At 56.4% G+C, this 25,246-nt stretch overlaps 2 protein-coding genes across 5 annotated transcripts in view; one reads left to right on the top strand and one right to left on the bottom strand.

The window, feature by feature from the left end:
* Positions 1–25,246, bottom strand: part of IPPK (inositol-pentakisphosphate 2-kinase) — a 400,388-nt gene that overhangs the window by 166,340 nt on the left and 208,802 nt on the right. The gene's annotated exons all lie outside the window — the stretch shown is intronic.
* Positions 1–25,246, top strand: part of FGD3 (FYVE, RhoGEF and PH domain containing 3) — a 49,086-nt gene that overhangs the window by 7,444 nt on the left and 16,396 nt on the right. The window contains exons 1-6 of one of the 4 annotated variants that reach the window (XM_082694278.1): positions 6,424–7,262; positions 15,206–15,357; positions 15,993–16,525; positions 20,787–20,876; positions 21,466–21,602; positions 23,123–23,279. In XM_082694278.1, the coding sequence (XP_082550404.1) occupies positions 16,043–16,525; positions 20,787–20,876; positions 21,466–21,602; positions 23,123–23,279 (867 nt within the window). In that variant the 5' untranslated portion in view covers positions 6,424–7,262; positions 15,206–15,357; positions 15,993–16,042. Of the gene's footprint in view, positions 1–6,423; positions 7,263–13,950; positions 13,973–14,546; positions 14,761–15,205; positions 15,358–15,992; positions 16,526–20,786; positions 20,877–21,465; positions 21,603–23,122; positions 23,280–25,246 lie in introns of those variants that run through there. The other 3 variants (XM_082694280.1, XM_082694277.1, XM_082694279.1) reach the window with 3 other exon arrangements.

The following is a 25,246-nucleotide window of genomic DNA, read 5'->3' as shown; positions in this document are numbered from 1 at the left end:
TTCCACTTCTGGTTGTGGGGAGGATCCCAGAACTGCTGGTTCCCTGGGGAAGTTCACTGCTTCTCATAAGAGTCAAGGGACTCTGTCGGCCTTTTATTTATTTATTTATTTAATGAAGCTTTTTCCTTTGCAGCAACTAACTGTAGGCTCACACGCAGCTCTGAGAACCCCGCGGAGATGGTGTACCTCTGCCCAGCCTCCTCCGGCGGGGACACGGTGAGGGTGACATAGTGCAGAACTGTAGCGCCCCGGCCAGGGCGGGGAGGTCTGCAGGGGGCAGGGCAGGGTCCCCTCCCGTGCCCCTGCGGGCGGCTGACCTGCACCCTGTGAGTACACTTGGGTCATTTCAAGAAAGCTCAGCATGTGGAATTCGGAACGTTTTCAAACTGGCTTTTTCAGTCGGTGTTCATCTTAGGCGACTCACCCAGACGGTGGTGTCCGACTCCTTCCTCTCCAGCACCGACTGTGTCTGGGATGTGGCCGTGCCACGGTGGGTCCTGCACCCCTCGAAGGCCATCGGGTTGTTTGCCCTGCACATCTGTGTGCAGGTTTCTGTGTGAACGCAGGCTGTACTTCTGGGGGACACACGCCGGGTCCCCTGTGCGTCCGGGGGTGGTCCAGCGTGTCCTAAAAGTACTCGCCCAGCTCTTCCCAGGGAGGCTGTCCCACCTGAGTGCTGGGTCTGAGTGGCCCCATTTCAGTGCATCCTGGACGAGGCCGGTGGGTAGCCCTTCTTCCTGTCTGCCCACCCGGCAGGTGTGAGGGGAGCTCCTCACTGCGGGACTGGCTCGCGTCTGTCGACTATCTTGTGAGTGGCTCTTGCTCTTGGTGTCCCATCTAAAAACCCTACCCCACAGATCCCACAAGTTGTTTCCTAATTTTTTCTTGTTGAAGTTTCCTGGTTTACATTTTACATTTAAATCTATGATCCGTTTTGAGCTGGTATCCGTGTTGGGCATGTGGTCTAGGTCGGGCTCCTTGGCTGCCTGGGGATGTCCCATTGCCCCAATGCCATCCGTGGAAAGGCTGTTTTTCCTCTCTTTGCACCTTTGGTAACCACTCCTGCCCTTGGTGGGCTCCTGCTGGGTCCCCATTGTGTCCCGTTCACCCCTGGATTTGTCACCTCAGCACTACCCCATGCCCTTTGCTGGGGCGACAGAGGCATGGTCCCTCCTGGTCAGGCTGCCTCCCTTCCCCAGGGGCCTCTGTTCTTCACATACATTCAGGAATGAGCTTGTCTGAGATCCACAAAAAGCCTTGCTGGGGCTTTGGCAGAAATGGTATTAAGCTCATAGATCATTTGTGAGAGAAATGACATCTTTCTGTCATTTCTCTCACAAATCTTTCCATCACATTGTCAGTCTATGAACATGAACACAATATATTTTTCTTGGACCTTTATTTCATCAGTATGTTGAAGTTTTCAGCATGTGAGCTTAATAAATGTTTTGTTGGATGTACATTTGAGGCTCCTTTTTAAAAAATTTTTTAAAAATTTTCTAGTGTGAATGGCATTGTGTTTCTTAGTTTTTGGTGTCTGCATTTTAAACATTCAAGCAGTTTTGATCTTATATCTGATCACTTGTTAACTCTAGTGGTGTTTTTGTGGATTCTCGGGATTTACTTTGTAGACAGTCGTGTCATCTGCAAATACAGACACTTCTCTTCCTTCCGTTTGCTCTGCGTGCATTTTCATTCCTCGCTTTGCCTTACTGCATAGCTGGAACATCCGGCACTCTGATGAGCGAGGACAGGGATGTTACGGGATAAATTGCATCTCCCCAAAATTCGTATGCTGAAATCCTCAACCTCAGTGCCCCAGAACGTGACCTCATTTAGAGACGGAACTCTTAAAGAGGTAAATTAGTTAAAATGAGGTCATAGGTGTGGGCTCTGATCCAGTGGGACTGGCGTCCTTCTAAGAAGAGGAGGTGAGGGGGCGCCTGGGTGGCTCAGTGGGTTAAGCCTCTGCCTTCGGCTCAGGTCATGATCTCAGGTTCCTGGGATCGAGCCCCACATCGGGCTCTCTGCTCAGTGGGGAGCCTGCTCCCCCCACTCTCTCTGCCTGCCTCTCTGCCTACTTGTGATCTCTGTCTCTCTCTCTGTCAAAAAAAAAAAAAAAAATCTTAAAAAAAAAAAAAAGAAGAGGAGGTGAGGACAGACACACACCGAGGGACGCCCACATGAGGACCTGGGGAGAAGGTGGCCTGTTGCCCAGGTCAGGTGAGAGGCCTTGAAGGAAACCTGTCCTGCCCACTCCTGGATCTCAGACTTCTGGCCTTGAGGATGGGGCCAGGATGCATTTCTGCTATTGTTTCTATGGAGTTTTGTTACAGCAGCCGGAGCAAACCGATACTCCTGCCCCCAGGGCCACAGAGGTTGTGCTGTTCCAACTTCCCGTGCTAGTTCTGCCCATTCTTTAACCCCATCTAGAGCAACCTGTTGCACCTGGCTTCCCTTGTGAGCTTCACCCACGTCCCTGGTACATCGGTCGCTGAGTAACCTTCCGTAGGACGAACATGGTTGCACACTTTGCTCAATCATTCTCCAGTTGGAGGATATCTGGGTCATTTTCAGTTTTGTGTTATGATGAGTCGGGTTGCTACAGACTGATGACCAGGTTTCTATGTGGACAGATGTTTTCTCTTCTCCTGGGGAGAACCCACAGGTGTGGAATTGCTGGTTCGCAGGCAGGTGTGTGCTTAACTTCATGAGGAAATGTCAGGTGGTTTTCTAAAGCAGTTGTACAATTTTGCACCTGTCAGCACTGGGTCACTGACCCCTGCGTGCCCCATGTCCTTGTTGGCGCGCGATAGGCGTGGTGGTGTCTCAAGGTTGTACCTTACATCTCCCTCATGCGGGGGCTTGGGAGCACTTCCCTTGGAGCTCACTATCCCTTCAGATAACTTTTGAAGTCCCTGGTCTAGTCTGTTCCTCCATTTATTTTTATTGGATTGTCTTTTTCTTTATTGAGTTGTAGGAATTTTTATATATTCTGTGCACAGTCCTTTGTCAGAGAGATGTCTTACAAACATTTCCTTCCCATCCCTGGCTCTGGCTTTCATCTTTCTCACGGGGCCCCTGGATGAGCACGCGATTCTCCTGCTGATGAAGGGTGGTTTATCAAGTGTTTTTCTGCGGCTTTTAGGCCCGAGACATCTGCCTGCCTTGAGGGCGTGGGCGTTCCACCTGTGCATTTCTGGAAGCTCTAGAGTCCTGCTCACAGTTAAGACCTGGCTTCATTCCAAGTATGTTCGTGTGTGTGTGTGTGTGTGTGTGTGTGTGTGTGTGTGTGTGTGTGTTGAGTGATAGTTAAGGCTCACCTGTCTGGGTCATGTCCAGGTGCTACAGCACAGTCATGAAAGACTTTCCTCTCCCAGTGCCAAGTGCCGCTGCCTTTGTAAAATCCCGACCAGCCGCACGCATGTGATCGCACATCTGGACCCCTCCCCCATTCTGTTCCATTGATGCATCTCTCTAACCCTGTGTGACACCACCTGTCTTGTTTGAACTTAATATGCTTTCATTATTATAGTAATTATCTTACTTCATAAATGAAATCATTTTACTTATTATAGAACCCCTGCCTGTGCTATCCTCCATTGTCAGACACTCATATCTCAGATCTTCCACTTTGCAAATACAGCTGTACTGTGGGACTAAGGACGGACGAGTGGAGGGGCGGCAGGGGGCGAGGGTGTGAGCATCTCGTGTCTGCTCGGTTTCCGTCCAGCCTCCAGGTCGCTGTCCACAAGGTGCAGGGGGAGGGCTACTCCTCAGCCACTGTCAGCTCCTTTTCACTCCTTTCTTCTTCTGGGAGTAGCAGTGCTCCCACCCCGTACTCCCACCCCGTGCCCCTCTGCCCCTGTGCTCCCTTCTGTCCTCATCCTCCCCTGTGCTTGCTCGTGCTCCCTCCTGTCCTCACTCTGCCCCATGCTCCCTCTGTTCCTCTGTGTTGTGCCTGTGGAGCCCAGCCTGTATCTTGGCTCTGTGCTGGCTTTGCCATGGGGCAAAGCCATGAGAAGAAGTGGAATTTTAAAATTTGTGTCTTCATCATGGTCATATAAAAATTATTAAATTTAGCTCAGGGGGTTAAAGCCTCTGCCTCCGGCTCAGGTCATGATCCCAGGTCCTGGGATCGAGCCCCACATTGGGCTCTGCTCAGCGGGGAGCCTGCTTCCCCTCACCCCCGCCTGCCTCTCTGCCTGCTTGTGATCTCTGTCTGTCAAATAAATAAATAAAAATCTTTAAAAAAATTATTAAATTTAAAAGTAGACAATATGGTTACATGGTTAAAAAAACAAAAAGATCCAAGAGGGCTCTCACTCCCACCCTGGCTCCATCCATAAGATAGCCATTTTAAACAGTTTTTAAATCTTTCAAACTTATGGAAAAGATGCAGGAATTCATTTATCAAGCGTCAATAATTTGCCCTGTTTGTGCTTCCCTCACGTAGAGAGGGAGGCACGTTTTCCCAGAAGAGCTGGCAGAGCTCAGAACTAGAACGTCTGGCGGCCCGGTGCTTCATCCGATTCTAGTGACCGGCTGTGTCTAAGCATGAGGAGGTCTGGCCACTCTGCCCATTAGGTGCTTCTCTGTGCTGAGCGGGAACCACGTGGTAGACCCACTGGCTCCCTCCAGGTGGGCCTTGGTTGTTTCCAGCCTTGCTCCTACCTGCCCTGGTGCAGGAACCACCCGGCACCTTGCTGTTGTGCACCTGGGCAAGTATGACCAGCACCAGTTTCCAGAGTGATAAGTTCTGGGTCAAAGGGCAGATGTCCCCTTCTTTCCCACCCGCCATCCTGTGGAAGGGTCTTTGCTAACCTGGTGGGGAGAGAGGGCACTTGGGTGTGGACTATAGCTGTCTCATCATGTGTGTGTGGCCACTTAGATTTCCTTTCCTGCGAGCTAGCTCTTCCTGACCTTGGCCCTGAGCTATCCGTTTCCGGATCGTTCCTCAACCCACTCATCCCTCACTCTGCACCCAGACTCAATGACAGAGGGGACTCATCCACTGGGGGCCAGCCATCGGAATCTTAAAAACATAAAACCAAGCCATTTTGCAACAAAACCAAGTGTGGGTTGAGTCGAGGCAGCCCCATGCATGTAAACATCAGACAGACTGCTCTGTGTCTGGGGACTGTCTTTACCACCCTCTGTTCCTTGCGCCGCCTCAGTGGTCACCGAGGAGACAGGGCGCTTTCCAGGACGTGAAATGCTGGAAGAAACAAGATTCTGAGAGAAGCAACGTGGCTCGTGGTCCCACACAGGATTACTCCATCCATGGAAACACCAAGTGTTGGACTTAAAAGCCTTTGATTCTGGAATAATTCTACATGTGCAGACAAGTTGCGGAGACAGTGCAGAGGGTCCCTTCTCCCCGTGTCGGCACCCACATAACTGGCTCCACTGGCCCAGAAGCAAGCTGGCAGAATACCACAGACTACAGACCATCGGCACCCGAGTTCAGTAAACATGGAATTTTAATGGTGTTTATGCCTAGAACGCTACCAAAAGGCAGAAGAGAGAATTTGGTTATCTTGATATGTTCTGTTTCCAAAGAAATAAACACTTTAATTCTCTATGTGTTTAAGGAGGGGCCAGGCTGGAAGGAGCACATGGCTCCTGTGGCTCCCGTGGTGCGGGGCTGGGTCCTGTGGCCCTGCCTGCTGCCGGGGAGGCCGGGGGCCGGCACACGTGGTCATGCCGTTCTCCAGGAGCAAGTGGGAGCCATATCACTGTCCCAGGGTCTTGCGCTCAAAGGAGTGCCGAGGAAACAGTGACGAGGGACCATGTTATGCTGCTTAATATTCTATATGATGGAAACGCTAGTTCTTGGCAAGTGTGTTCCTTGTTGGACAGCGCCACTGCCCAGGTGGACTTGTCCCCTGCCCGATGCGGTCCAGCCGGGCTGCACCCCACTCCACTTTTAGTCCATCACCTTTTGGGTCATGACATCTGAGCTGCCGCCTCCTGAGGCCATTTCTGCGCAATGGGACTCTGGGCCCGGGTCCTGGCTCAGGGATGTCAGCGGGCAAGGGCCATGCTGGGGAAAGGTGTCAGGTGCGGCTCTTGCCCACTGGAGCGGGAGGCTCCTGGAGGGGCCACCACCTGCCACAGGCCAGGCCCTTGTTCCTTGCATCCTGTCTCCTTTCCATGTTATGACAGAGGACTGCGGCCCTGAGGGTTCTCAGCCCAAGAGCCCGGATGTGAGCCCAGGTACCTGGGACACCAGCCACCATCCTGTCACCTGCCAGTGGGGCAGTTTGGAGTCCTCTGCGGTGGCTGGAGGCCAGAGGGTAGGCGCCGTGCATGCTCACCGGGGTCCTCACATCCCCGGAGGGAGGTGCACCTATGTCCGTGCACACGGCGCTACCCCTGTGACCTGTCCGTCCCCGACTTCCTCATAGACTTCCTCAAATCTGGGGTTAAGAGGAGGACTATCTGGAGGTGAAGTGTGTAGTGTCAACAGCCTCATCCCCTCACCCCCAGAGAGCCGAGCACAGGAGCATCTTTGCTGTGCGGACACCCCCGGCGAGGGCGTGGAGAAGCCTCCACTGTGTGCCCCAGGGTGGGGTGGGGGGGATAAGGACTCTGGTACGGACTTCCTCATACTTGTGTGTTCCTTGTGTGCGAGGCGCTGCCCCGGGGGGACTCTATGGGGACCCTCTGCCAGCAACAAGGCCACCAAGGTCCAAAGAAATCCCTTGTTTCTAAAGAAGTGTGCAGGTCGGGACCAAGTGGCTGCTGCTGGAACCAATGCAAGAGCTCACCCTCTGAGCTTTGTAGGGTTCGGCGTCTTTGTGCATTTATCTTCCTGGGGGTCGCGGAGCTGCCCCGTGACAAGGGTGCTCTTCTGACCGTGTGTGGGCCCCCTCTCAGCTAGGGGACCCCGCTGCTCAGGCCTGCTGGGCCCCCTGAGGGTCCCAGTGTTGTGTGCCCACAGGTCTGTGCAGCCCACGAGGCGAGGTGGAGGGGGCCGGCAGCGGCCTCCATCGCCTCCACCCCCAGACAGGAGCCGTTAAACCACCACAGGCCGTGGTGCAGAGGCTCACGGGGGCCTGGACGGCTCTCCAGCCAGTCTGGCTGCATTTTCACAGAAGAGGCAGCTGGGGAACCAGTGAACTTGGGCGTGTGACGATGCGGAAATGTGAAGCCGCCGTCTTTGGTGACCTGTGTTGCAAAACCAGCAAAAGGAAGTCGTGTTTTGCTGTTGCCTGAAGTCAGCCCCAGGCAGAAGCGCACGCTTCCAGGGAAGGCAGGTGAGTGGTGCTAGCTCCGGGGTCTTCGCCAGCCACCAGAGCCTGTGTTGATCCTCCAGGGGCCACTTTTGGGGACAAGGATGCTCTGAGCAGGACCGGCTTGGGGTGGTGGCTCCAAGGCTGGAAGCCATGCAGTGGTGGGTGAGTGGCACGTCCGTGCTCCTTTGGCTCTCAGGTGCCCCTGGCTTGATTTGTGAAGAGCCAGCAGCAAGCATGCCATCGGCCGGGACAGCACTGGCTGTCGTCTGGGGTGCCTGGGACTCCTGCTAAGATGAACTGAGCCTTGGAGGGGCCGGGGTCTGAGGCTGACCCACATCAGGGTGACCCCCACGTGGGCCCAGCCTGTGCACCTGTCACCGAGGCCCTGGGCAATGTGGGTCTTCCATTACCTGGGCTGAGGAAGGGTGAGTGGTCCACATGGTAGCTAGGGGGCTAGGCCTTTCCACAAAATGTGTGTTTTTGGAAGGTTCCTCTGCAGTCAGATACGGTTGAGACACTGATGGGGCTTGGCTGTAGTGGTTACCGGGGAGGAGGACACCGTGGGATGCTGATAACAGCGACTCCGGGGGGGATGGGGGCGTCCTGGGTGGCAGCGGGGTGGAGCCAGATACCACCGTGTTCTGTAGAGTCGGGGGGTGTGCTCAGGGGCACAGCTGTACCCAGAGCACTTGGCTCCTGGGACTCTTGGGGCTTGCAGGCAACTGGCTGAGTGCTTGGCCACTCCTGAAGGAGAGAAGACAGAGAGAGCTCTGGGCCTTGGCCTGCACACTGCCCAGCTGGGCCCCACTCAGACCCTCAGAGCCTGACAGTTCGCTGGGGCCAGGCGGGGCGGGGCGGGGCCAGTGCTCAGGGAGGAAGTGGTTTGGCTCCAGCTGGGTGTTTACAGGAGGCCAGAGGCCCTGGTTCCGCTCCTTGGGTTTGACGTCAGTCTCCCCACAAAGGCCAGCACCTCCGAAAGTTCAGGGGCCCCAGAGCTGGACAGGACTGTGTGCTCTGACACACAGAGGCCTGATCCTTAGGTAGTCTGCGAAGGCCAGAGCTCAGATGGGGGGCTAATGGAGGCCTTGAGGACACATGGGGCTTTGGTGTCCTGAGCCCAAGAGCCCAGGGACTCAGAGCAGTGACGGGGTGCAGCTGCTGGTCTCAGCTGGGAGCCTAGGAGCACCGGCCTCTCCACATCCTTCTAGGTGGGCTCTCATGACCCCCACTGACAGATGAGCAGAATGAGGCACCTCAGTAAAGGGGGTGATGTGGAAGTCAGACTGTGGGACAGATGTGAAACCAGCCCTGAATGGAGCATCACTCACTTGCACGGTCCCCTGGGCCCACGGCTGGGAGACCCATCCTGGCTCCAACCCCCGCGTTCTACCTCCTCCGTCTCCAGGTCCATGTCTCCAGACGGCTGGGCTGATTCTCCTTTGCCCTGCCTGCATCCTCTATCTGTCTGGGACGCTGTTCCCTCTGCCTGGGACGGTGTTCCCCCCTGCCTGAGACACTGCTCCATCCGTCTGGGACGCTATTACCTCCATCTGGGGTCGCACGTATGGTTGGTCACCAGATAGGCATGCAATGAGGAGGGCGGGATTAACCTTCCAGTTGGCTCTGGGGGTTCCGATGGGCCCCCATGAAACCCATGCATGCCCAGGACCTGTGGCTATAGCCCTTACAAGTGTGTGGCTTTCGGAGCTTGCACCTGCGGCCTGGTCTCCCTTTCCTGCAATAACCTAGTAGGTCACTGTGCAGTCTAATGAGACCTATACTCGCGGGGAGGCATCCCCCAGGGCGGCAGTGAGAGTGACCCCAGGAGGGGGTCTGGGGGCAGCAGTGGAAGTGTACGTGCGGAGCTCCCCACAACCCCCTGGCACTGACCCCTGGGGTGGGCAGCGCCAGGCTGCATGCACACAGGCCAGCCCTGGGAGCAGGGTCAGGATCTCTGTGCAACTGGAAACTTTTGGAAGGTTCTTGTCTGGTCATTTCACTCGGTCTTCTGGTGAACATCTCAGACTTAAGCAAAGGTGAAGTTGTGGGGGGAGCCCGGGGCACCAGCAGTCGGCCTGGGACCCCTGCCTGAGGCCCAACAGTAGGTCCCCCAGCAGGTCTCCAGGGCTTCGCGGGCCCGCCCAGAAGCAGCTGGGGCTGCGGCACAGCTGGTTACCGTGCGGGGACCTGCGTGTCCACAGCAGACAGTGATGCCGTGCCTATATTTACAGTCCGGGTGATGGCGAAATAAATGCAGAATCGGAAATACAAATAAAGCACACGAGAACGCGAGTGCTCACCGTAGAAAATAAAATTAGGAAGAAAAGAAGAGCATTAAGTAAATGTAAACGTGAAAAGATTAAGTGGAAGCAGCTCAGGCGGTCAGTTTTGCAGGCCCACCGGGTCCGTGCACGTGCTGTCCTGCCTGCTGTGAACCCTCATGCCATGCAGCCTGCGTGCGGTGCAGCACTGCGCGGTACGTCCTTTGCGCTGTGCACCTGTGCGCCGTGCAGCCCCATGCGCATGCGTCCTGCGTGCCGTGCAGTCCTGTGCACATGCATCCTGCGTGGCCTGTGGCCCTGTGTTGTCCCGTGCGCCTGTGGCAGCTCTTCTGTCATAGCTTCTTGAGGAGACGCAGTGCATTTCCAGGCTTGCTGTCTGGGAGCCTCTGGTAAGCTAGCACACAGTTTAAGTACTGTGACCTGGCGCGGCCTCACCAGGTCCTGCAGGATGGAGCCAGTGACAGGGACCTGGGAGCTTTCGGCTGTGTCAGTGGCTGAAGCCCACCAGCCTGGCAAGCTGTCCTGGCGGTGTAGGTCTGCTGGGCGGCCAAACACGTAGGATGTGGGCAGTTCGGGACCAGGACTGTGCCTGCCTCAGGCTCTGGGAACTTTTGCAGGGCAGTTATGTCCGTTTTAGGCAGGAGAAAACTGAGGCTCAGCAAGTACAACTTGTCTCTGTGGCCTGGCTGGTGAGTGGTAGCAGCCCATCACTCTGGGGCAAAGCCTCAGGCCAGCTGCTCGACCACCTCCCACATCCACACAGGAGGACCCATGATGCCCCTGTTCGCTCTGGGGAGGGGGGCACGTGGGGGTGCCACATGGAGCACGGGCTGCAGTCTGTCTCCTTGGAGTCTGTGTCAGGTCGGCAACCCCCTGGGGTCTGTGTCAGCGCCCCTCCCCACCCCAGTCCCTGCTCTGTTCGAGCCCCACCCCCTCAAGGGCCTGGTCCTCGTCAGAACGTGTGTCTCAGGGGGGCACCAGGGGTTTCCAGGGTGTGCAGAGGAACGGCCAGGGCCCAGGCAGGCAGTAAGTTCTAGGCATTTCAATCACCGCTGTCTTAGCCGTCAATCACACAATTTCTGATGAGAATTTTCTAAAACACACTCTTTTTTTAAAGCTGTTTATTGATGGTAGAGTACATGTAACGTGAAATTTGTCATCCAAACAACTTTTAAGTGTCCACTGGTGGTAAGTGTTTGCACGTGGTGCCGCCGTCCTCACGGTCTGTCTCCAGAATGTTCTATCTTCACAAACTGAGACTGCGTCATTAAACACTACTGCCCCCCAGCCCCCGGCGCCGCCATCCACTCTCTGTCTCTGTGATTTGATGACTCCAGGGACCTCACACGGTGTCTGTCCTTCTGGGACGGGCACTCTGCCTCGTGTCCTCAAGGCCTGTCCATGCTGTGGCCGGTGTCAGGATGTCTTCCGTCTTGAGGGCTGAGGAATGTTCCATCACCAGTATGTCCGCGAGCTGTATATGCGTCCCCTGCCCCGGCTGCTGGGGCTGCATCCCCCACTAAGCCCCCCATCCGCTGCTGTGAGGACAGCTGCTGCAGTCAAGGGGGTGCGTTGTGCATGTATCTATTCAAGTCTCTGCTTTCAGTTCTTTTGTGAGAAGAGCATTCTCGAGGACTGGGTGTTGGGATTCAGTATTGGAAAGACAGCCGCATCTCTAAGAAAAGGTGCAGCCCCCCCAGGAGCCCCCACCAGGGCCATCCCGCCCACAGGCTGCTGCCCACATGGGCATCCCAGCGCCACAGGGGTCGGGAGCGTTTATATCCTTTTTGGTTTTCTATAACTTCTAAGTTTACTAAAATGGACGGCTCACTCCATCGGCTGTTGAAGGCGTGGTAACTTTAAGCGATGGTGCGAGCTGTTGAGGGCATCCCAGCACGCGGGGATGGTGCTGCGTGGGTCTGCCTCCTTTTTTCTGTGCTCAGCATGCCCTGCAGCCTGTCCCCAGCTCCCGCCGACCCCGACCGCATCCCAGAGCACATGGCACCCCACCGTCAGTGCCCATCTCCATGTGCTCAGCAGACAGGGTGGAGACCCCAGGCTGAGGCCCCAGGACAAAGGTTCTGCTTCTGGAGCCGGACCCTGGAGTGCAACAGCTCCGGGTCACAAGCCTTTCTCATTGCTGCATGGCCTCGTGGATTCCATAGCCTTGTCTCCCCGCCTGGACCTGTGTGGAGGTACCGCAGGTACCCCTGGTGTATTTTCAGGCTCGTTCAGGTGACCTGTTGCATGGGAGCCACCACTCGAGCGCGGTGGGGAGAGAGCAGCCCCACTGAGCACTGTCCTCTCGCACAGTCCTGAGGCTGGTGCTGATCAGGGTGGGACAGTTTCCGAGGCCAGCCGGAGGTGGCTGCTGTCAGTAGGAACCATACGGGGAGCCAGGTGCCAGGCAGCAAGAGACAGGAGAGTGTTATTTCTAGTCTATGTGCTACCGAAGCGAGCACAGGAGGGTGGTATTTCTAGCGGGGGTTCCCGTGTTGCTCCCAAGGAGGGGACAGCTGGCAGCGGGTGGGGTGGGGCCATGCTTGGCTTTGTGGTCCATGCGCAGGAGCCTCCCTGCCTGTCTCGGGCAGCCACCGGGCAGTGTCAGGGCTCCAAAGCCACTTACATGGTCCAAACACCCTGGACGTTTAATTTCTCCATCTTTTTCGAGCACCCGAACCTCCCCCAGGCTCAGTGTTAGGGCTTTGATGCTGGACGGTGGCACCCTTGGGTGTCAGGGGCCCTGAGCCCTGGCTGTGTCCTGCCGTGTTTGTACCTCCCCGGCAGTTGGGAGCTCAGCTAGGTGACTCAGCGTTTCTAAGGTGAGAGCCAGGGCTGGGTAGAGAAGGCTGACCACAGCTCCGGAGTTCCTGTGCTCACACCCACCCCCACACTGGCCCTGGATGTGACAGTGTGAACCAGGATCAGCCTTGGCTTCCTTGTCTGAAACACAGGACGTCACCCCCCTTGGTGTCTGTGAGCGAGTATCCAGAGGTGCTGAGTACAGCTCCCGGCACATGGTGTGTGTGTGTGCGCGTGTGTTACAGAAGCACGTGTGTAGGTGTGAGCATGTGTACATTTGTGTGTTCCCTTCCCCGAGCCCCCTGTGCCCCTGTGCGGTGCAGAGGGCAGGTGGGAACTGGGCTGACCTTCCCTGGTGCTGACCTTGGACTTGGAAAAGCAGCAGGGAGACCAATCCCAAGGTGAACAAGGCCCTGGGCTGCATCCCACGCCTTCCTGAATCAGATTGGAGGAGCAGTGGTCTCTGCTGTACCCCACACTCTGCTCCCTGTGGGATGTCTTTATGTTGAACTTCGGGCTTTCCCGTCTGACTGAGCTGGTTCTGCCACCCTTGGAAGAAGAGCTGGTCATGGCTCAAGGTCTCCAGGGGAGGGGTGCACCCCAGTCCTCTGGATGAGAATGACCCTGTGGGCATGAGGGCTGCCAAAGCTTCCGCAAGCTATGGGGTACCACCTGTGCTGTGCCTGACCCCCGTCCCTTCTGTAAAATTGGCACTTGTGGGGAGGGTCCTGGGTGGCTCAGTGGGTTGAGCATCTGTGTTCCACTCCAGTCGTGATCTCCGGATCCTGGGACTGAGCCCCATGGCTTGGCAGGGAGCCTGCTCCTCCTTCTCCCTCTGTCCCTCCCCCTGCTTCTGTGCTTGCTCTCTTGAGCTCTCTCTCTCCAATAAGTAAATGAAATCTTTTAAAAAATGGCACTCGGGGAATGTCAGCTGGGTAAGTTGGCTCACGCCTGAGGCATCGCCGTCTGTGCTGTGTACTGTGACAGAGGACAGCACACATGCAGAGTGCGGACCCGAGGTGCGACACGTGTGTGTACCCGTGATGCAGTCTCCCCGGTCAACACAGCGAGCCTGTCTGTGGTCTGTGACCACAGGCTCACATGCGTCTCCTGGAACTCTGTGCAGCCGGAAAGGCGGGTGTGTACCTGGTCTTGGGCGGGTGGGCCTCTGCCGCGCTCAGGGCTCAGCGTTCTGCAGGGCCTTCTCGTGTCCCCAGCATTTGCTAGAATTCACCCTGGAGCCTGTGGAGCCTGGAGCTTTCTGTGTGGAAAACTACGTACAGACATTTCTCGTGCTCGGTGTTGGTTGAGACCCTTGGCTCTGTGGGTTTACGACTTCCGTTGACGCAGGAATGCTGTGGTCTGTATTCCGCAAACACTTCCCGCCACTCCCCTGTCCGGAGTCCGGTTACGCCTCTGTTTGCTGCGGGACGTTCGCTCGCATCGCTCTGTCCGTCTGTGTGTGCTTCAGTGTGGATGGTTCTGTCGCTGAGACCTGCTCGTTGTCGACAGCGTCCGGACGTCCCTCTCCCGCAGGCCTCGAGCTCTCGCTGGAGGCTTTCCCCTCTGGAGGCTAGAGGTGCGGCTGCCCTGGCTCGAGCTGCTCTTGAACGCCGTTAGGGGAGCCGTGACGCTGCTAGGAAGCAGGTGGGCATCCTGGGACCTGAGCAGAGCTCCCCATGCGGTGGACCGCCTCCCCCACCGGCGGGGCCCAGCTCTGCCCTGCCTGTGCCTGGCCACTGCTGTTCCCCCAGCGGCTCCTGCTCAGTCTGACGGTGCCCTCCCACGTGTGCCAACCATCTTCAGGGACCCTGCAGGCCTCAGCCCCCTGACAGGGCTCTCCTGCCCGTGCTCTGCCCGTGACCTCTACCTCCTTGGTCTCCTGTCCTGTCCCTGGGGTCCACGTGGGGCTGGATCCATGCAGGGGTGGGAAGCGAGGAGGGCGCACCGCTCTGGTTTCCACCTGCTGGGGACGCTGTGCTTCGCTGTGTGGTGGGGGGTGACCAGAAGCAGGTCCCCCGGGGGTTGCCAACGCTATCCCCTGGGGCCAGACACCGCATTTGACACACACAGGCTGAGCGTGGGGCCCGCATTCAGGGCTCTGTCGTGTCTGCATGCTGGGACCTTGGGTTTACCTCCTGTGCTATGCCAGGAATGCAGTAAAGCGAGTATTTTCTGTTTCAAAACCTTCATGTTTCTCCCCATGAAGCTCATCAGGAACAGGGCAGGGGCCCGTGGTGCATGTGCCTGCTGCTCTGGCTTTGGGGCCACTCAGAGAAAGGTCCAGCCCTGAGCAGTCTGGCCCCACGGGAAGGGGGCCGTGCGGCAGGTGTCGTAGGCGGAGTCCGCCGTCCCAACGTGGAGGCAGCATGCCCGGAGGTCTTCCTGCGGGCGAGGCACCGAGGGGCAGGCTCTGGGCACCGTTATGGCTCTGTGTGAGGGCGAGACGGATGGTTCTTCAGCCTGGTTTGCGAGGGAGGAGGGAGCGTGTGCAGAAGCTGTGGGCTGCTAGGCTGGTCGTGGGTGTGGACCCTGGACACCTGTGTTTGCAGGTGTCAGGAGGGAGCTTGGTGGGGGCGGGAGGTGCCCTCTGGCCCTCTGCACCCTGGGTGAGACCCTACCTCCCCCAGGAAGGGCACCACAGGTGGGGATGGTCAGTTCTGGCCTGGAGGTTGGGGCCGGACCCCCAGAGTTGTCCCCATGTTCTGGCAGGAAGCCACGTGCTCCATCTGCCTGTGGCCCACGACCTGTCCAGGGCTGGCCACGCTGGGCGGGGCCACGGAGGTGCCCTTCCACCTTCTGCCGTTGGAGCCGCCTTGACACCCGGCCACCGCGGGTGCCGGTGAAGGCAGCTTTCATGCTCCTGTCGTGTTGTTTCAGGACCCCTGTGTCAAACCTGCTGGACAGGAAGGAGATTTGCAGCCAGCCTCCCAACCCCACTCCCGCTTCCCGCCTGAGGCAGCCGACCCAGACCCCGCACACGGCCCGCAGGGAGCCGGGTGTGGAGCCCTCCCTGGAGACCAGGGTGTCAGGTGAGTGGAGTCAAAGGAAGGTTCTGGGGAATGTCGGTCTCCCCTGGCCTTGTCCCCCTGGACGCTCCCACAACGGTTCTCGCCTCTCCCGTGAGGGTGTCCAGGAGAGGCGGGCCGTGAAAGCAGCCAGCGGCTCCAGGACGCTTTGTGGGGGGGGCGGGGGGGCATCTGGGACAAAGCCCTGGCCTCCCTGGGCCTGGGTCTCTGGACGATGTGGGTCACAGGGACGCCACAGAGGGGGCCGCTCGGAACCACACCCCCGGGGCGGAGCGCGCAGATGACCGGCCCGCGGCGCTCACCGGGCTCTTTCGGTGGGTGTTGTGCGGCGGGGGCTTCAGCTGTGGGATTCCATCCCTCCGTCTTCCCCGTCTTACCTCCCTCTTCTCTGCCCTCTCTCTCTCTTTTCTTTTCTTTTTCTTTTTTTTAACATCGAAAAAATTTACTTATTTTTAAAATAAAATGCTTTCCATTTGCCATTCCGCAAAGGCCTGTCTGGACAGGACCCAGCTGGAGCTGTGTGGGCTGCCCCCACACGGCCCTTCTCGGGGTGGCCATACCGGGGGCTGCTCTCGGGGCTGCGTGCAGGGGCTGGCCCGTGCCTGGCTGGCACTGACCCTGCTCATTTCCCCCCACAGGCAGCCCTCCGGCCCGCTCCCCCTGGAGCTCAGGGAGCTCCGCTGTGACAATGGAGTCAGGAGGGGGGGCCTCAACAGCCCAGCCCCCCATTGCTGCCTTGGGGGAGCTGAACTCTGGGCCTGGCTGCTCCTCCCCAGAGCTCTCGAGGGCAGACCCAGGGAAGCTCCAGGCACTGCCACTCGGACCTAGAGCCCACGGCAAGGACTCTGACCCTGGGAGCCCCCGCAGCCCAGCTGCTGCACGGGATGGCCCCCCGGATACAGGCCCCTCGGGGGAGCTGGATGGTGGTGCTAAGCTCCCCAACCGGGACAGCGGGATCGACAGCCCCTCCTGCAGCGTGGCTAATGAGCAGTTCCCCTGCGGGGAGGGCAGCGAGGCTGGCCAGGGCCCCACAGTCCTGGGGCCGCAGCTGGACGGAGCCCCAGAAGGCAAGGCCCTGCAGGAAGTGGCCGACAGCGACGTGGGCGAAGGCAGCGGTGAGGAGCCTGACCCGGAGAGCAGCCCCCCAGGGGACCTTGCCGACCCGGCCAAGGTAGGCCGCCCTCACGTCCTGGGGTGGCAGGGGCTCTTCTGAGGCTTTGTGAGGTCAGAGAGGCCCGGTGGTGGGTCAGCGGGGAGGGCAGGGGCTCCGGCTCCCCATGTGACGACCTCACTCCCAAGCCTAGGTCCCACGTCCTCAGCAGGGTGCAGGGGCCCCACCCCCAGGACTCTGGCCATAGGTCTCAGTGCTCACGGAGCCACCACCACACCCTCCGTCAGGGCTGGCTGCCCACCTTTGCAGAGCCCCTGTGTTATGACCAGGGAACCAAGGGTCACCATGGGGCGTGGCAGGGGTGGGAAAGGAGCAGGCGTCTCGGGGAGCAGATGTGCCCACGCCGTCGTGGGTTTGCTGTGAGAGAGCCCCTTTGCGTCCCGACAGCACGCTGGGCTCTGGGGTCTGCCCTGGGGTACGTGGGGACGAGGAAATGAAGCAGAGGGTACGGCCCAGAGACACGGCCTGAGCAACAGGGTCCCGCAAGCGTCATAGGAGGCGCCCGATCTACTGGCCTGGTGGGGACAGTCCTGGCTAAAGGGCCCCGTGACAAAGACAGGCCTCGCAGACGAAGGACAGCCTTGTGCCCACACTGTAGTGAGCCAGCTTCAAGAGAGCAGGCGGCTGGGAGTCACGTTTGAACCTAGGTTTTGTTATTACTCGGGTATGGAAACACCGAGAGGTCAGGGTGCGTCGGCCATTGAAAAGATAGTTCAGCTCCTTGCTTGCGGTTCATACGAGGAGGAGCAGGCCAGGCCCCGGGGCCACACGGGAAGCACCAGAGTGGGTCAGGAGGCAGAGGGGGTGGAAACTGCGCAAGGGCCTGTCTTGTTCCTGTGGGAGGGAACAGGTGACGCAGGGTGAGCAGGTTTAGGACTGGCAAGCCTGAATGACCTGGCGCTGCACAGAGGCTTCCACGGTGTGTGGCACCTGGTTCTGAGTGACCAGGGCTGGGGGGCCCATGAGAGCCCACGGAGGTGCTGGCGTGGCTCTGCAGGGGCCGGTGGGCATGAAAGGCACAGGGCGTGGGTCAACAAGGACCCGAGATGTGCAGACGCCTTACAACGTAGAAACTGAGTGATGTGGTTACTACGTGCCACACCATCGGTGGCTCTCAAGGCGTGCTCAGGGGGAGCTCCGCTGGCCTGCCGTCTCCCAGGTCGTGGGGGGCAGGTGCTCACCCCAGGCCTGCTCCCCGCCTGCCCACGCAGGCTCTGGGGGACGGCCCAGGCCTTCATGTCTGCAATACGGATGTGCCAACCTTTCTGGGTCTATGTGCTCGGTCAGGCCCTGGCCTGTCCTCAGGGTGACCCTATGCCTCGCGTCCCCCACCCAGGTAGCAGAGGTCAGCCTTCGTCCTGTGGTCTAAGTCCCATTTACTGGTGGTTTTGTCACAGGGGGACAGTGAATGTTGTCAGAGGCTGCTTCTGCAGCGATGCAGGTCATCACAAGTGTTTCTCACGGGTGTTGAGTCTCAGAATAAACCTCCCCTGGTCCTGGTGTCCAATGCTCTTCTGTACCGTTGAGTCGGGTTTGCTGGTGTCCTGTCAAGGACTTCTGCATCAGTCTTCGCCAGGGTCGTTTATCTCCAGGGTCCTCGGAAGGTCTTTGCCTTGCTTTGGTGTCAGGGCAGTGTTGGCCTCAGAGCTCAGATGTGTTGTCTCCTTGTCAGTGTTTTGGAAGCACTTGAGAGAGATTGGTATTAATTTTCCAGTGAACCCAACTGGTTCCAGGCTTTTCTTTGTTGGCAAGTTTTTCATTGCATATTCAATCCACTTGCTCCTTCTTGGTCATTCAGATTTCCTATTTCCTCATGTCTTCAGGCTTGGTGTGTTTCTAGGAATTGATCCGTTGGTCTGGCCTGCCCAGTTTGCTGGAGTGTAACTGTTCACTTCAGTCTCTCATGATCCTTTTTATTTCTGTGATGTTGGTTGTAATAGTTCCTCGTTTATTTCTAATATTACTTCTTTGTGTCTATATCTTAGTTAATTTGGCTAAGGTTTTGTGAATTTTGTTGATCTCTCCAAAAAACAACTCGAGTTGATTGATTTTTTCCATTGTTTTTCTATTCTCTGTTTCATTTATCTCTGATCTGATCTCGGCTATTTCCTTCCTTCTGACTGCTCTGGGTTTAGTGCATTCTCTTTCTAATCTCTTGAAGTGTGAAGTTACATCGTTGATTTGAGATCTTTCTTCCTTTTTCACACACACACATTTACAGCAGCGTTTGCTGCGTCCTAAGTTTTGGTGTTTGTATTTTCATTTTCATTTGTTTCAAGCTATTTTCTAATTTCCTTTGTGACTTCTTCAATTCTTCTTGAAGACCGTGTTGTTTAATTTCTACCTATCCGTGGGTTTCCCAGTTTTTCTTGTGCTGTTGATTTCTAGTTTCATTCTACTGTGACTGGAAAAAATACTTTATGTGATTTCAATCTGAAGTTTGTTAATGCTTGTTTTGGGGTCTGATATATAGACCATCATGGAGAATGTTCCATGTGCACTTGGGAAGAATGTGCCTTCTCCTGCTGGGTGAGGGGTCTGCGTCTGTATGTCTGTTCACACTCTTGTTTTCTCACTGGTATTCAGTGTACGTGTCCTGCCCAGTGTTGAAAATGCAGCACTGAAGTCTCCTACAATTGCCATGCTGCTGTTTCCCCTTTAATTCTGTCAAAGTGTGCTTTCATATATTTAGGACTTATGAGGTTTGGTGCATAGCTATTTGTTTAAACTTTTTTTTTAAAGTCTTTTTATTAATTTAAGTCCTTTCTGCACCAAACATGGGGCTCAAACTCAGGACCCCGAGATCAAGAGTTCCACACTCTTTCTTTCTTCCTTTTAAGATTTTATTTATTTATCTGACAGAGATCACAAGTAGGCAGAGAGGCAGGCAGAGAGAGAGGAGGAAGCAGGCTCCCTGCTGAGCAGAGAGCCCGATGCGGGGCTTGATCCCAGGACCCTGAGATCATGACCCGAGCTGAAGGCAGAGGCTTAACCCACTGAGCCACCCAGGCGCCCCAAGAGTCTCACACTCTTTCAGCCTGTCAGGCGCCCCTGGTGCATAAATATTTTTCATTGTTTTATCTTCTCAGAAAGTTGGTGCTTTTATCATCATATGATGTTTTTCATTATATCTGGTAGCAATTTCTTATTTACGGTCTGTTTCATCTGATATCCGTGTGGCCGCTCCTGTTCTCTTTGGAGAAGAGAGAGTCCGTCTGCATGCCCCATCTTACCCATCCTCCACTTCAGCCTGTGTGTGTGTCCTTAAATCTAAGGTGTCTTGTGCATAGCATGTGGTCAGACGCTGATTTTTAAATCCATTCAGCCAATCCATGTCTTTTGATTAGGGAGTTTAATCCATTTATGTTTAAAATAATTATAAGGAGGGATCATTGCTATTTTGATAGTTGTTTTCCACACATCTTGTGGCTTTTTTGTCCCTTTCTTAGAGTCTGCCTTACTTTTTATTGAATTTTTCTAATGGTATATTTTGATTCCTTTCCCATTTCCATTCATGTATATTCTATAGATATTTTGCTTGTGGTTACCATTGTAATTACATAAAGCCCCTTGAAGTTAGAGCCTTCTGTCTTGCACACGGCTGGCCTGTTTCCAGGACTTTCAAACTCTGGTCTGGGTCATGTCAGCACTCCCAGTTGGACAGACAGAAGCCAGCAGTCCCTTGGGCAGCCCCCAGATGTGTCAGAGCCCTGGATGTGAGGCTCACTGTCTCATTTCCATCCGGAGCGGGACCTCCAGCCTAGGTTCTACATTCCACGTGGGCCATGCTCTGCTGCCTGGGGAGGGACACGAAAGGGTGTGCCGGATGCTGCCTGGTTTCCCCATTTGCTGGAATCTCTTCTTGGTTTTACCGTGATGTGGAGCGATAGCTTCTCAGCTCTCCTCTGGGTTCTCGCACAGGGATTCCGCTCCATACGTTGTCGGCACCATGTCTCTGGGGAAAGGAGAGCCTGTAGCGTTCTAGTCTGCTGTCTTGCTGACAGCAGGCCACAAAATATTTTGATGTGGCTGCTGTAGCTGCTCTGCGGTCAAGGTCTCAGGAGGGCAGAGTTGTATCTGGGATGGTTAGGGGGGTTGGCAGGAGCTGTTGTGCCTTCCCCAGAAACCTTCCTGAGAAGTCCATCTGTGAGAACTGAGCCCCTTGGCCCAGCGCTAGTGGCCTCTTCTGGCCCCCAGGCCCCCTGGTTACCCCCAATGTCAGACCTGCCTCCCCAGGGACCTGTGGTTCCTCTCTCTGCAGTGCTCTGAGCCCCCGAAGCTGCTCCACATCGCCCAGGAGCTCCTGCACACCGAGGAGACCTATGTACGGCGGCTGTACCTGCTGGACCAGGTAGCCCCCCAGGGCTGGGGTCCTGCCTCTGTGGGCTGCCGGTTTCAGAGGCTGCTGAAAGGGCTGGCTGGCCCTTCCAGCTGGAGTATGAGGGCCTTCACACTGAAACTCAGGCCACTGTGAGTCTCCTCCATAAACTCCTCCTTTTTGCTGTCTGAGCCTGGGGCTCTGGGGCCAAGGTCCTGTCCCGTCACCTAGTTGGAGGGGTTCTTCCTGGCAGCTGCATTATCTGAGCATGGAAAGGGGCTCTGGGAAGCTTGCTGTCCCCAGAGCAGCCCGGGTTTATGAGCACAGGAAGTAAACCTCTGGTGGACACCCAGAGTTCTGCCAGGTATCGGGTCCATGTGTAGCTCACAGAGCTGAGAAAGGAAATCCGGACCCTCCAGCTCCCTTGAGAGGTAGGCAGAGGCGGGACAGCAAGTCCGCATCAGCAGAGGACTGTGTCGGCCTCCCCCGCAGTCCTTAGCCGTCAGTGAGCTGGCTTCAAAACCATAGGTCTGAGCCCGTTTGATGAAGCGGAGGTTCGTTAAGAAAACAGGAGCCCCTCCCCCCAGCTCAGCACCCACTCTACGGGCCTCTGTACCCCCAGGTTTTCTGCACCCAGCTGACAGAAGCCGGTATCCCTTCGGAGGTCACCACGGGCATCTTCTCCAACATCTCGTCCATCTATCGCTTCCATGGGCACTTCCTCCTCCCCGAGCTGCAGACGCGGATCACGCAGGAGTGGTGAGTGTGGCCCCGGGTTCCTGGCCACTGGGCCACGGCAGCTGCGCGGATTCTCGTGGCCAGCCTCTCCGTGCAGAGCCTGTGTGCCCGAGAGACATGCAGGCACGGGGCAGGGTGGGGGGCTGTCTCGCAGGCCCTGGCTCCTTCCCTGCACGGGCCTGGGGCAGCGCTGACCCACAGCGTCCCCACGCCTCCGCTGCTTCGTCTGCGCTTGAAAGCTCCTTTAATCCCTACTCGGGCTCTGTGGGGTCTGTGAACACCAAATGGCAAGTAAACGGACCTAGCAGTTTTGTTTTCCCTCCTTTGCTTTGGAGACTGAGGTGTTCCCCTTCCCAGGGCACTTTGGATCCTCCGGCCGCCCCCAGGGGCTATCCTTCTGTCCCTCTGCCACATCTGCTTGTTCTTCGTGGAGCGCCGGCTCAACTCTGAGTCTGGAAAGTAAAACATCACAGGCGTGGCCCTCCGCCTGCCACTGTCCACTTTGCGTGCGTCCCCTACTCTTCCCGGCGCTGCTGCTTTGCTCTGGGCTGTCTGCTGGTTCCTCTCTTCTCCCCCCTGGCTTTGAGCGCCAGGTCTCCTGGGGCATTGGGCTCGTCGGGAGCTCCGCCCCTTGGCTCCCCGAAAGCCCCTTCTCCAGCAGCAGCCAGGCGAGTGAGGGTGCAGAGGCCAGGAGCCTTGACTCACGGGCGTCCCCTCAGTTGCCCAGCCCAGGGAGGGCCCCTGTTTGCAGGTCTTCATGAGGAGCTCATTCCCCCTGCAGAGCAGGTCATACTGTGTCCCTAAGGCCATCAGATTAAAGCTCGGGGCCCAGCTGACCTTCTGTCCACAGTCCACACTTGCTAAAAATGGGTTTTCTCCTTGAGACCCCAGAGAGACTTCTCGTGCACAGACCGCAGGGAAGAAGGCCCACCAGCCCGCCTGCACAGGCAGCCCGCCCTCCAGGGACGGTGACCAGAGCGCATTCTCGTGATGCCACCCTGGTGGCTTTGTGCTCACGCCTTCTTGCTTTTTGATGACGTCTTAGGGTCACTTCCCCTTAGAACTGTGGTTCAAAGGTTAAAGACTATGGGTATATTTTATGCTTCTTGAAATTTATTTTCAAATCCCTGTCTGTGCCGGGTTTATTATTAACCTGCTGCTTTCCAATGAGACTGTCTGCGTCCACTCATCCCATTGTTCCTGAAATTTGCTCCGCTAAGGGGTGACATGGGGCCTCACAGGTTCTCTCTGATGAGGGCCTGCCATTTGAGCGGTCACGTCCCCACTGGCACCCCTGGCCTGGAGCAGCGATCCTGTGTCCGCACAGCTGGAGAGCCCACGGGATCCTCTCGTGTACCTCCATGTAACACGTGGTTCCCCCCTACATGGTACCAGGGAGGAAAAGTAAGGCTCAGAGAGGGTGACCAGTTTGCCCACCATCCCTCAGCGTTGGGAGTCGGGCCATTACCCCGTGGATCCCGGGTGACGTCCCGTCCCCGTCCCACCCTGGCCCCTCTGATGACCTCTCTCCCCCCACAAAGGGACACGAACCCCCGGCTCGGGGACATCCTGCAGAAGCTGGCCCCGTTTCTCAAGATGTACGGCGAGTACGTCAAGAACTTTGACCGGGCCATGGAGCTGGTGAGCGCCTGGACCCAGCGCTCCCCGGTGTTCAAAGACGTAGTCCACGGCATCCAGGTAGGCCCGCGGCCGGCACACGCGGGGGCCCACGCGGGGGTCGCGGAAGCGTGGGGAGATCCTGGGACGCTGCGTCCCTGCCCTGCTAAATCACTCCGGGACACAAGTCCTGTCGTCCTTTCAGGCAACGGGGAGCGTCTCCAAGAGGGTGTGTGGTCTGTCTGGTCACTGTCCTTGGGTGGACTCTGGATCCCAATGCGACTGTGACTCCTGCCTCTCTCCCTCCTCCCTCCGTGAACCTGCCGGCCTGTGGGACCTGCTCATCCCCTGCTTTCTCTCTTCCCGCAAACAGCCCCTTCCCAGCTCTTCAGTGTTGTTTTCCTTATCCGTTTGCCAGGCTTTTACACATTAAGAATGTCTTTTATTATCTGTCCTGTGTCTTACAAGTTATTTTCCCCATTGATTTTTTTTTTTAAAGATTTAATTTATTTATTTGTCAGAGAGAGAACGAGCGCGAGCGAGCACAGGCAGACAGAGTGACAGGCAGAGGCAGAGGGAGAAGCAGGCTCCCCGCGGAGCAAGGAGCCCGATGTGGGACTCGATCCCAGGACGCTGGGATCATGACCTGAGCCGAAGGCAGCTGCTCAACCAACTGAGCCACCCAGGCGTCCCCCCATTGATTTTTATTTACAACATTGTTTACTAAACAAAATTTTTAGTTTTTAAGGAGCCACATCTACCAGTTTCTTTATTAAAGTGAAGTTTTTAAAAAAGATTTTTAAATTAAAAACAACTTTTTTTAAAAGATTTTATTTATTTATCTGAAAGAGAGAAGCAGGCTTTCTGCTGAGCAGGAAGCCCGATGCGGAGCTCAGTCATGGGACTCTGGGATCATGACCTGAACTGAAGGCAGAGGCTTAACTGACGGAGACACCCAGGTGCTCCACATTCACCAGTTTTTAAATAAAATAATGGTTTTTTTTAATGTTTTTAAATAATGGTTCTAAAAATCTTCAAAGTAATGCTTATAAATGTATTTCCTATCTCATGATTAGATAACTTTTTTCCCTAATGTTATGTCTTTGTTTAAAAAAATTAGAATTGCTATTCGAGAATAGTTTCCCGGTGGGTTGTGGTGTGAGGTAAGAGTCCAGTTTTCTTTCTGTGAATAGTTAGCTACTTGTCCCAATATCCTGTGTACCCTGAGCACCATGCTTGAATGTCACATACCGCATCTGTGCACACACACCAGACACACATGTGTGTGCCTATGTGCATTCCCACAGACACACGTTCCTCCTTCTGCGCTTCCCCCTCGGATCACCCAGGATTTCCTAGTGTGGAGTCCTAGATGCCTCTGTGTCCCTGCCCACCGAGGACAGTTCCAGTCCTTCCTCCTTTAGCTCCCTCACCCCTGGTCTGGGCCGGCCCCGCTGTGTGCACAGACCACCCCCTCCAGCCTCCCAGGCTGTGCCCATGGCCGAGCCCCAGCCCTGAGTGACCAGCAGGACCTCGCACTGCCTGTGTCAGCACCACTGGCCAGAGCACTGGGAGGCTGGAGGTCTAGGCAGGTACAGGTGTGGGGGCCATGCGCTCCTGCTGGGGCACGAGGTGCACTGTGGTTTCCTCTCCCAGAAAGCATGTGCCCCCCCAAAGTGTGTCCCTCATGTCTTTAGGAAGTTTCTTGCAGGGAGATACTTTGGAATTCTGTGAATGTCCGGTTCCTGGTCACCCCTGATTAGCCTCCCTGAGAAGGGTTGTTTCTGTGATAGCTGCCAACGGCGCTCCTTGGGCCCTGTCATGTCAAGGGCACTTGGAGCTCCTTCGGGCTGGAGGCTGTTCTCTTATGAGCCCTGAGTGGCCCGGGTGGCAGGCGGGGAGAAGCAGGGGAACAGCGTGGCCCCCAGCAAACTCAGGGGGAAGGCTGGGGCATCTTAACCAAGGAGCACATGCCTGGGCACCTGCAGGGAGTGGAGGCAGACAGCAAAGGCAGGGCCCCCAGTGGGACAGCACTGAGGTGGCAGAGG

Source organism: Mustela nivalis, assembly GCF_964662115.1.
Source record: "Mustela nivalis genome assembly, chromosome: 13".
Classification (NCBI taxonomy): Eukaryota; Metazoa; Chordata; class Mammalia; order Carnivora; family Mustelidae; genus Mustela; species Mustela nivalis.
This window is presented reverse-complemented; position numbering and strand designations above follow the sequence as displayed.